Source organism: Terrapene carolina, unplaced genomic scaffold (assembly GCF_002925995.2).
Source record: "Terrapene carolina triunguis isolate 2854851 unplaced genomic scaffold, T_m_triunguis-2.0 Scaffold84, whole genome shotgun sequence".
In the NCBI taxonomy this organism is placed as follows: Eukaryota; Metazoa; Chordata; order Testudines; family Emydidae; genus Terrapene; species Terrapene triunguis.
This window is the reverse complement of record NW_020664435.1, coordinates 32,807,258-32,819,759: the sequence shown is the minus strand read 5'-3', so window position 1 is coordinate 32,819,759 and position 12,502 is coordinate 32,807,258. Positions and strand designations below refer to the sequence as shown.

Below are 12,502 nucleotides of genomic sequence, written 5' to 3'. Positions count from 1 at the left end.
TATGGAGACAAGCTATGACTGGTTACGACTAGATAGAAGTGGCACATAAGATCTTTCTGTTGCATTTTGACTCTTTAATATGTGAATGACACTTCATTCTTTTGTTAACCTTCAGTCTGTACCTGTAGACAATCTGAAAGGAAAGTAAATACCATACATAATTCATACAGCTGTATAAAAATCCAGCTAATGGCTGAATGTAACTCATTCCAGTTAACATATCAACTATTTTCCATTTTCCTTGTAATAAGTGCTTTATACACATTAACCAAGTAATGCTGTCAACACATTATCCCAATGTTACAGATGGATAAACTGAGGCACAGATGTTCTATGATCTTGGGCATGTCATATCTTGGGCATGTCATAACCTAACAGTGGTTAAGCCAGGAGTAAAACCCAAGATTCCTGACTCCTATTCTTTCTTTCCTATAATACATAGTGTCTGTTTTAAGAATACACTGCATTACCAAGTGGCCTCAGCACATAGGGACTTCGCACAAATGTGAATGGTAAAATATTAAACCACATCTTCATTAAGCAAATTGAGTCTAAACATAACCATGCAGTTAATCACATCTAATGTGATTCTATTTTTCTTCAGCAAAATAACTTATTGTACCCACCAATGAAGCACCAGCAAATACTTTTTTCAAAGGTAATTCTGGCCTTCTACTATCTTGTTACTCCTCTCTGACTCTTTACAGGAAGATTTAAGACGAGAGCCACTTTAACTTGGAAGAGGGAGTCACTAGGATGAATTGTCTCTGAACAGACCAACCCTAACATTTCCCAGCAGGAAGTTTCCCCACAACTACTACTCCTTGAAATTAAAATTATCTGTGGGTCAACAAAGTTGTGTGTTGGTTTTGAAGAACCTTGTTGTTCGGGATTTTTGTTTTCCAGACCAAACCCATTGTGGGTTCCAGTCTACTCAGTCCACCTGAGTTTGGTGTGGGGGTGGAGTTTCAGAGAAAAGTTTTTGGTTTTGGCCCATCACAGGTAAAAACACAGTTTGAAGTTCAGATGAAGCTACCTTGTCTTAAGGCTTCATTCACTAAATGCTTACATGTCTTCCCATCTTAGTTAAGGTAGTATGATATATACATAAAGTAACACACACACATAATTGTTTGTCACAGCTCTCAAAACACTATTGCCCATGATCTCCATTACCCATTTTGCATTAGAGGCATAAAATGTACAAGAAACCCCAATCCAACATAGAGATTTCTAGTTTGTGTACTGTAAGTGTGCAAATGTAGAGACTTTAGCCCTTTTTCTGAGTGGTGCTTAGTACCAGTGGCTCACGCATGAGCATTATTGAACTCGTAGATTACAGAAAGTAATGGTTTGTGATAATTTTAACTACTGCTTTATCTCATTGCCTGACTCCCAAGTGAGTCTTTTAATTTTGGGAATTTATCCTATCTGAGAATGAATAAAAACATTTAATAGAGAACAAGCACCTATGCATCCAACCAAATGTAGTAATATTTAGCCCAAATACTGATTTTTTTTAAAGACTCGTGCTAGCATGCCTGCTGAAGACTCATTGGGGAAATGAATTAAAAATGCTGCCATCTGTTTACCTTACATTTGATGTGAGGATAAAAATCTTAGTATCAAAGTAATATTACATCATTAGTTTTTCAGAATAAATGCTAAGTATACTGTACATATTGGTATTCCCTGCTGCTGTTGTGGTTTCTTGAAGTGCTGTCTCAACAATATTTTAGTCTTCTTTCCCCAAAAAACATGTTTAGTGTGACATTGGTAGGTGATGATTAGATTTGGTTGACAATCTGTAGGAGAATATTTTGTTCTAGCTGTAACAGCAGGAGCAGCAGCACCTGACTCCTTGTTGAGCTCCAACAGCAACTGTATTGGCAGCTTCAAAATTGAATTCAGGTCAGTCACAGAGACCTATGCTGTTTCATTCTCTAGTCTTCCTGCCTTTAGATGCTACTTATTTGGTCCCATCTTTGAATTTAGTGGAGTTTTTGCAGTTCTATCCACTTCTGAACAAGAACTTACACAAAATGCCTTGTGAGATTTCAACAGCAGTTATTTGTGACCATTTGTTTTGAAAGGAGATGTTTCTAAATGTCTTCATACTCTAGATTATGCATGCCACTTAAACAAGGATTTTTTTTTTGGCGGGCGGTAGAAGAAGGGGAAATGCAGTCCACTTATTAAATCACACATGTTTAGCCTATGGGTCAAGAAATGTTTTGTGTTGTCTCGTGGTATAGTTTTCAAAAACAATAGGCAGAATTTGGCTCCCATATTGCTTCCATTAGTTACACTAATGTAAATGCAGAGCAACTCCATTGATTGCATCTGTTACCCTGGATTTACACCAATGTAACTGATGGCAGAACTGATTTTTGGTTTCCACAATATAAAAATATTACATATGTAATGACAGTCGAGAAGGATTTTTCTTTCCATGTATATTAAACTGCTCTATTATTTACTTCTTTCTGTGGGACTAATATGGGAGGCAAAGAACCCATAGCAGCCATTTTGTAATTCTTGTGGCCTGTGGTAGATATTGAAGATCCAGAAAAAAACAGTCAGATAAGGGAGAGAATTAGCTATTACAGATGATAAATGAGAGGCAGGAGTAAGAGGGTATGTGTAGGAGGAGAGACTGTACAAAAACCTGAGGGTGTGTTGCTTGCAATGTACTGTTTAAGCTTTAATGACCCATTTAGAGGTTTTAACAATGAAGTAATAGCCATCTAGAGGAGGTAGCCTGAACAGTGAAGACAGAGAGAGGTCATAAATACTATTTCAGCATGTAGCTCTACTAAGCTTGTGTCAGGATATTTTTAATGCGTCCCTCTGTATGGGAGAGAGTGGGATGGTGAGTTGAAAAGGGGTGAGGGCTTTATGTAGTATCACGTTCTGTCTACTGTTCACTTCTTTCCATTAAAAAAAAAAGTGTGTGTATTTAGTTGGCTTTTACCCTACAACTTGAACACAATTATAGTCCTCCTTAAGGTTATAAACTGAGACAATTATTAAAATTGTGTTATGGTCTTCCTTGCTTCCTTTCCTCTTTCCAAAACAGCCTGTTCCACTTACTCTGGTTCCTTGTTGAATGATAGCTGTTACTAAAGATAAACTGGTTAATGGAGTTTCTTACTACCTGTTTACCTCCTCTGAGCTCCATGTCAGCTCCTCTCTTTTTGATACATTCCACCTCTGTGTTTGTTCCTTGATAGCAGGGTCAGTCAGGACTCATCTCCGAGAAAAATTCCAATTTGGTTTTGGCTCCCAATGGCCAAAAATTTCTCCCTCCAGGCACTATAGTTCTTCTAGTGATACCCCAGTAAAAGCATAATGAACGGGGAAGAATTAGCTAATGTCCGGAGGGATAAAGAAATGCTAGAGTTTTTAAAATATTCCTATATTAGTGTTATCAGCTGTTCACTGATCAGGTGACTGCCTGAAGTGTTTATCTCCTTTAGGTGATCGTTAGCTTACTGTCATAAGGTGGCCCTGCCTAGAGCACCCTCCTGTGACAGGCCATGGCATGAGAGGTGCGCCTACCTCAGTTTCCCTTTGAGTCTCCCGAAATTGTCAAAATAGTTTTTCTGAATATATATATATCCCTTGAGGGGTTAATTTATTATAAAAGTCCCACAAACAAGTCCCATAACCATAATCCAGAAACTGCATCAAGTAGAGCACTTCTGCTCCTCACCACATTCTGGTTATAAACTGCAGTGCAGCCTCTGCGCCCCTCACCATGCCCTGGCTCTGAGAGCCAGCAAGCATCTCCCTCTGCTGCTCTCAGCCTTCAGTCCTTACCAGCCTCTCTGGCCATGGCTCTGTGGCACTGGAAGGATAGCAGGCCAGCCCATCCACTGGCTTCCTGATAATTCTGTCCTCTTTCCAGGAATGGTCTGCAGATAGCTTTCTGCAGGTTTGCTTGGAGAGCTCCTCCAGGCTCTTGACTCTGGCAGTCTTAACTCACCAGCTCTCTTCTCTCACTGGATCTCCCCTTCCCTCTGATTGTCCCTCATCTTTTATAGATCCAGGTGCTGCCCCCGCCCTCTTAATTGGCCAAAGTGGGAGTACCTGTTGTGGAACAGGGGTGCTGGACCTACTTCATTTACTGGGACCAGCCACCCTGTGACATGCACCAATAACAGCTTTAATTTGGCCTTTTATACTGAAATTGTGAGATTGAACATTCCTGATATCAAGCAGTAGTAAAAGCTACAGGAATAGGGAGGACTAAAGGAGAGGAAATCTCAGCCAAGATCCTTTGTGGCATTCCCCCAACTGTTCTATCAAGAGAAGGGGTTTGCCTCACCTTTGGTCAATGAGGCTGGGATCCAGCCTTCAAGTTCCACAAATCCTGTAGGAGTCACCTGAGGCCAAAGTCATCTATGTGGATCACTGGCTCTGGATCCTTGAGTGTGTCCCTGTCCCATCATCCTCCACTTCCTCACAACATAGCTCCAGTAGGGGGGTGCTAGCTGGGACTGCCAAACAAGAATCCTTAAATGGAGTGGGGGCGAGTTGCACATTGCAATGGAGTTGTTGCCCAGGGCTGTATTACATTTTCAGGGTAATCCCTAGAGGGCCAGTTTGGGAGACAATGTGTGCATGCCTCCATTCAAAGCAGGGCTGTCCATTCCTGATCTCCTGGGTGAGTCCCAACCCTTCAGAGTACACTCTCCTCTGTTCCATGGAAGTGTCTGAGCCTCTTCTGTGCATGGGAAAGAGGGATGCCCACATGCAGATGTTGGCACAATCTGGTGCTTCATTATTTTCCAAAACAACAGGGAAGAGGGGAAGAGGAAAAATTAGTCACGGTAAATGACTACCGAGACATACCATATATTTCTGTGTATAATATACTCCATGATGATAACTGGTATTAATCCTTCTCAGATGTATGCATGATGAGGCACCAATGACATGTTGACATTGGTAACAACACATGGCTTGTCATATCATATTGCTTAACTATGGCATATTTTGTGGAACATTAAATATACATGTTAATTATTCATTGCGAAGCAAGCATTAAATATGCATTGCAGTGCAAAAGAAATTTTTTGGGGGGGAATCTTCTGCAGATTCAGTAGACAAAGATTTCTGTCACTATTCTAAAACCCTGATGTTAATAAGAAATATGAATTGATAACATTTATAAAACGATATGAAAACACTGCTTAACTTATTTTTCTATTGTCACTGACTAATACAAATAGTTAATTCCCACAAATCTGAATGTGTATGGGGGGAAGTTATCAAAGTGCTATGTACAGAATATGTGATTGCCTTTGGTTAGAAAGCTCCTTTGTTTTGCCTATGAAAGGGAAATGTCATTTTGAAAAATGTTCAGATCTTATCCGAGATAAATCTTATGTGAGATACAAAAAGATTTTAGATTATAAAATCAACATACACATTTGATAGGCTAGAAGGTAATGGTTTGAGTCACTCAGTGGAGACCACTCAAATGAAACCCCTGTTATTTCTGCCTCAGAGCAGGGTTGAATTTGACTGGCAAAATGTAGAAGACAACACTGAGAGAAGGATGGCTTTATCCTCATTAGTGCTGTGAGAATAAATGATTTTTCATTTCACTGGCTGTGCTGAAAACTGGGGGAGGGAAGGTCATTTTGGGTAGACCCAAGACAAAAAGAAATCATATTTTTCAGCAAACCAAAAAGTTTAAAAAAACAACAACTTTGGGCTGAACAAAACATTTTGCTTTGTTATGAACATTTTTTATTAATAAAATTGAAATAAATTTCAAAACAGTCATTCAAATTGAAAAATTTAAACCCCAAAAATGCAGGTTTGGGTCAACCAAGACATTTCACAAATTTAAATTTCCTGAATTGTTTTCATATATATATAAACCTTTTTAAAAAAAAACTAGAAAAAAACTGAAACATTTCACTTAAACATTTTCAAAGTGAACCGTTTTGTTTTTGTCCGGATTTATTTTTAGGTTTTTTTTGACCAAAACAATTCAGTGAATTTGACACAAATTTGTGAAATATTTTGGTTGATTCAAATCTGTATTTTTTGAGTGAAAAGTTTTGCCCCAAAATTTTGCCTAACCCTAATCTTGAGACATGCGGAAGGATGAAATTGAGGGCATTTTAGCACCTCTCAGGACCAAGCCATTGATGGCCAGCCAGCGAATGAAATCTGTAGAGTGACTGATTTACCATCCTAATCATTTTAAAAACAAATGGGCTAATCCTTCACTATAAAATATTTATTTCTTGTGGAAGTAACATGTTCTTTATAATGTGTACATTTTGCTTTGCAGCTTCTCTTTTGAAAGGACTGAAACATGCTAACATTGTGCTGCTTCATGACATCATTCACACCAAGGAGACATTGACACTTGTGTTTGAATATGTGGTAAGTAAAATTAATTTAATGTGCTAGGTAAGCTCGGAAGAATTTAATTTTTGTTGGTAAATGTTGACTTATCGTACATGCACAAATCGACAAAAGTGATTCCATCTATGATTATTGAAATTTACAGATAGGCAACATAAGAAAAATGCTGCTTAAGAACTTCAGAGTTTGATTGAAGGATATTTACTTTGTATATTTTGACATGGGATTTTGACAATTTGTGTTATAATGATTATAAGTTATAATGTTTTGAATCTCAATATCTGCTGTCGAGAAATAATTCTGACCACCCTCTTACAGCCAGCAACTGTGAAAATTTAAATTGATGAAAATAAAAAAAAACTTAAAGAAATGTTATCCATTGAAATTACGAAAAAATAAAAATAGAATTCTGCCAAGCCTAGTTTTAGTGAATGATCCAAAGCCCATTGAAGTAAATGGAAAAACTCTCATTAACTTCAGTGGGATTTGGAACAGGCACATGATAACCCATTGCTCTCTCCATAAGAGTGAATATTATAAAAGGAGCTGTTTCGTAATGGAATATCTTGAAACTGGAAAGCTTGCTACAATAGCCCTGTGTCTGAGGCAGTTAAGTGGCAGTAAGAACACTTCAGGGCACTGTAATGTTAAACTGACTTTTCAGCTGGTTTATTTAACGTGTCCTGGGCCTGGCCTATTTGTGAGAACATTTTCTTTAGTGTCAGGATAGATGGTAATTAAAAAATGGTTAAGGAGAGCAAATAGGATTAAAATGCTCCACAGGTAATATCTACATCAAATGAATGTGACAAGTGAAAATGACTTTTGTTGTGACTAGCCAGTGCATGGTTTCTGAAAGGACCTTCATTAGTAAGCAGTGTCAGTAAGGAAGGTCTGAGTCATACAATTTAGGCTTCATAGATTTATTTTCCCCCCTGACTGATGTTTCAGCTCTTAATTAAAACTTCAATTTGCATAGTACACAGTGTAACAATCTAATTGTGTTCAGAGTATTACTTTCCCAAATCTTGGGCTTGAACTCCTAATTAATCTTTCTACATTTTCCTAAGACAGACATATGGTACTGGTGTAGAACTACTTCAGCATTTAGCTGTGGAATCATGCAGTGTACCATCATAATTAACCTCCCAATTTTCACAGATGGATCTAAGAACATGTAATTTATATGAAACAAATGAGTCTAGAGGAGATTTGACTTTAATAGAATATCTGTCATTGTACTGTAGTCAATAAGGCTCTGCATTTTTTGCATTACTAGTTTGGTTTTTTTAAACTTTGATTTTACAATAAAATTAATATGGATTGGATTAATACTTAAGACAGCATAGTTGTTTTTCCCCCTCTTCTCAGTAGCATCCCTTAATTTTTACAAGATGAAGTACACTGTTTATCATCTGGAGAAGACGTTCACCTCATTTGTTTGCATGTAAATGATATATTTTAATAATGTGGTTATTTGGCTACAGAAGACTAGTGCAGAGCAGCTGCATACATCACTGTTTCCCTACATCAGGTGTAGAGACATCAACACAAATCTGATTGCTTTTGTTTAATCAATTGTTCCAGTGTGCCTAACTTATAAACTGAATCAGCATTAAAAAAGTCTTGACATCTAATATTATGTAACAGACAGTGGAGATATATTTGTATAATTTTACATTAATACAGTTTTGCAATCTTATGTCAACTACTGTTTCGATCTATTGAGTAGTGCTGGCTGAGAAATGAAAAATGTTTTCCATGAGAAATTTCATGGAATTTGTTGCCTTTTTTTGTCTATTTCAAACATCTTGCTTTTCCCAACCATCTCTAATATTTACACCTCCCCCATATTGAGTTAAAAATGCTTAGGCCCTTATCCTGCAAAAAAAATTATGACACACTTGCTTAATTTCGTGCCTGCAAGCAGTCCCATTGAACTCATAAATGATTTCTGACCTGGGGCCTTAAGGCTTAAACCTATGAGGTGCTGAGTACTTTCAACTCCCATTAACTCATTAGAAGTTGAGGGTGCTCAGGACCTTGCAAGACTGAGGCCATTTCAGTTTCCAAGTTATAATACTCAAAAGTAATTGGTAAAGATATGAGGAAATAACTTCAATAACCATTATGGGTCCTTTTGCAGCAGTGAAATTCAACAATATTTGGGGTACCGTGTAGTGCAGGAACTCCCCCAAACAGAGGGTGGCATGCAGGAAGAGAGACCAAGAAGGACTCACTCTACAATTCCCTGGACCCAGAACATGGTGCTGGCAGTCCATCCCCCTTCCCTTGATGACAGCCTTCTCCCATTGCCATTGAATGCAATTAGTCCTACATCTCAAGTAGTAGAAGTCTGTGCTGCAAATGCAAGGTTCTGACTCTCCTGATGATGCCTGATGGGAGAGCTGTTCCAATTGTACATAATAAAATCTGCTTTTAATAAGAAAGAAGTTAAGAAATTACCTACAAAAATCTGTTATCTGTGCTATTTAGATTGCAAAGTTTAGCACTGGTAAGTTAGGAAATGTCCATTTTAAGATAACCCATGCAACCTTAATTCTGACTCCTTGTTCGTATGCATTATCTTATAGTCTTCAGTTACATGCTCTCATGCTTTTCACAGGACCCCTGCTTCATTCATTTCATGGGATGAGTTCAGAAAGGGGCAGAAATTAAGGTTGCCTGGGTAAACTTTGTTAAATCGGACTTTTTCCTGATTTTTGAGTGTTTGACTTTGCAACCAACATTTTTAATGCATTATATATATAAAATAAAATGCAAGTTAAGAGTCTAAAATGCCCAACATCTCAAACACCTACATCTGAGTTTAACTTGATGCATGTGAGTGATCCCACTGAAGGCAATAGGACTACTTTTGAGTAAAGTTAAACATGTCCATAAGTATTTGCAGGACCGAGGCCTAAAGAACTTACAGGAGGTTCATGTTTGCTTAAGTTCCTACCTATTGCTGATTTTATAATGATATGTTGCTGCTCTAAAAGTGAACTATTATTATTATAGTCTCACTAATGACAATTTCAAACTTAATAAAAATCTTTTGAGATGGAGTAATTAAATAAGTGATGAATGGTTAGTGATCTGAAAGAATGATCAGCAAATAGAGCCAGGAGGTCATCAGCTTGGTGATGATTCCATAGATAATCTAAAGTATGCCATCGGTATTAATTTATCAGGGCTGTCCAATTTCAGAGCTGACCGTGAAAGAGTAGAATGGAGTTTAGTTTCATGTAGCATCCTTCAGATTCAAAGTATTACAAAATGCTTTACAGTAATGAGTTAGAAACGGATAGTATAGTGACTGGATAGGCAAATGTGACCTCCATTATGTGCCCAGCAATAGCTCAAATTGGAAGTTGCTTTATTGGAATTTTGTCTGTCCACATAGTCACTTGATTGATTTTATATATATAAGTCCCCCCTCTCCCGCCCCCACATTTTTTAACTTCCACTGATGGCCACCAGAATTAGAAAGGAGGGTCCTTGTTTTGACAACTCATCTGACAGAAACACTTCCTCTGATACCACAATGAAATGTCCGCTTTGCATATAAAGCAAAGTCCTGGTGTGATATTTGACCCCACATCCTTCAGTCCCAGGAGAGAGGTGTACCATCTGAATGACAGAACTAATGTCAGTCTTGGATAATATATACTGTAGTTTAATAGTAGGGCATAATTCTTGGCATGCTTTGGCGATTATTACATCGACTAATTATTCATTAATAATTGAACATTATTCAAGCTCTGCTGAACACAAGACTAAAGAGAAAAATTTAAATTTATAACTGATTGACTGAAAGGCACCTGCTATTCCCTGAATAGATTGGAATATTTGGACTCCCTGGAACCATTGTTTCAAATCTTGGTAGGATTGACTCAGTCTTTCATCTTTCTGTGGCAGGTAAATATTGGTACCATGTAGTTAGCTGCATTGGGTTCTGTTACACAAGTCCCTAAAAATAAAAGTCCGATGCGCTCTGTGTGAATGTTGCAGTTGATGTCAAATTTTTTAAGATTCGGGGTCCTTGATTAAATATTTGCCCTTCCTGCAGTGCAGTGTGTTGTGTTCTGGGTGGCTGATACCCTCCCTCCTCATTAGTTGGTTCCTTTTCCCCTGTAGGATAGTATGTATGTTTGCTTCTCAGTTTTGTTAGTGTAATTTTGTTGAGGCCATTTGTAAATAACATTAGTACAATTTCTCCAAAATCAAATGAAAAATATTTCAACTCATCTTTAATAGTGGAATTATCTTCTATTTTTGTCTCCACTATTCCTGAAAATGCACTTTGTGGCTCGTGAGACTGCAGACAAAAATCTATTCACCAGCACACTCCAGTAGAGGAGCATGTAAAGGCCCTATTCAGAAGATGGTATGACCTTGTGGGGTGTATCAGCTACAGAAAGGTGAATAAGCCACCTTCACACTGAGCCAACTTAGTCAGAGGAAGTGATGGGGTTTGCGGTTGAGAGACGAAGCAGAGCTCCTTGAAGAAGGTTTCACGTCTGCGTTTACTAAACTTGGCGCTAGTTGGAATTATTAGTTCTTCATTTGTCTTTTTAGAAGGAAGACAAATTTATCCATAAACATTAAACTAATTTCAAAAATCTACAGTAAACATTGGTACAAGCTTAGTACAATGAGATCTCTAAACAGTAATGAGATTTGTAGTATGACACATAATTATGCAAATATATTATCAATAACTGAACTAGTTATGTCCTTCTATGCATGGCATATGAAAAATGAATATATGTAGTAATACTTTTCATTATGCTTTTAATATTTATGAACAAGAATTGAAATGAGAACAGATATGTGATCATTGAAAGCATGATTCTTAGTGAGGAATAATTATATTCTTCTTCGAGCGCTTGCTCATATCTATTCCAGTTAGGGGTGTGTGCGCGCCGCGTGCACAGCTGTCGGTAACTTTTCCCTAGCAGCTACCCATTGGGCCGGCTGTGGAGCCCCCTGGAGTGGTGCCGGTATGGCGCTCTATATACCACCCTGTCGGCCCGACCCCCCTTCATTTCCTTCTTACCGCCAGTGATGGTTGTTGGAACAGTGGTCTGTTGCTTGCAAGTGTCCCACTAATCCCTAGCTCTTTTGCTAATCTCTGTATATAGTTACCCATTGTTAGTTAATAGTTCTTACTTAGTTGTTAATTGTAATCTTTAGTGGTTGGGGGGGCTTCCCCTCCAACACGCGCCCCGCAGGGCCTCGGGGCATGCCGTCTCAGGGCTTCAAACCCTGAAGTTCCTGTGCTAAGCCTATGCCCACGGGCAACCCCCACAACTCCTGCCTCCGGTGTCTAGGAGAAGCCCATCAATCGGACAAGTGCAAGATCTGCAAGGCTTTCAAGCCTCGCACCAGGAAGGAGAGGGACGTATGCCTAAAGCAACTCCTTATGGAGTCAGCCCTCTGTCCGCAGCAGGACCCAGCCCCGAGTGCTTCAGTGCGGAGCGCTCCTCCTACGGTGCCGAGAAAGGACTCGGCATGCCAACCCAGGAGCTGCCGGTCCCCCAGGCCGCAGAAGCTCTCTCCCCGGCACTGCTCTCACTCACCGGCTGTCCTGTAAGAAACAGGCCAAGGGGAAGTCCTCCCAGCGGCCTGCCATGGACACTGCACCTCCGGAAGGGGATGGTGCAGGGAACGGGCCTATGGCCGACAGACCTTCGTGCCGGGGACAATCATTGCGGGCCCCTGTCTCCCCAGGAAGTCCTGCGCTCCTGGACTCACCACGGCTGCATGTGGGGGAGGTCATGATGCCTTCCACTCCGGACACCTTCGAAGCCGATAGGGGGCTCATTGAGATGATGACACCCAAGTCTCTGACTACGAGGCCTCAACTCCTTCGAGGCATGGCACCGTCCAGAGGCAAGCCGGTCATGTTCGGCTCGTCTGCCCCCCGACCAGGATCTCCGCGCCGCTCTGAGTCCCGGCGTCACACTTATGCCCCGTGCTGATCCGACTCGCGGCACTGGTCTCGCAGCCCCGACCCTCGGAGCCGCTCCCGCTCGAGGTGGTCGTCGGCAGATAGGTTGTGGTCCTGCTCGAGGTACAGGTCCTGCTCTGTGACCTCGCGGCA

At 39.8% G+C, this 12,502-nt stretch overlaps 1 protein-coding gene across 2 annotated transcripts in view; it reads left to right on the top strand.

Moving 5' to 3' along the window:
* Nucleotides 1–12,502, top strand: part of CDK14 (cyclin dependent kinase 14) — a 483,078-nt gene that overhangs the window by 212,827 nt on the left and 257,749 nt on the right. For both annotated transcript variants that reach the window (XM_024202069.2, XM_024202070.2), the window contains one exon: nucleotides 6,314–6,408. In XM_024202069.2, the coding sequence (XP_024057837.1) occupies nucleotides 6,314–6,408 (95 nt within the window). The remainder of the gene's footprint in view (nucleotides 1–6,313; nucleotides 6,409–12,502) is intronic.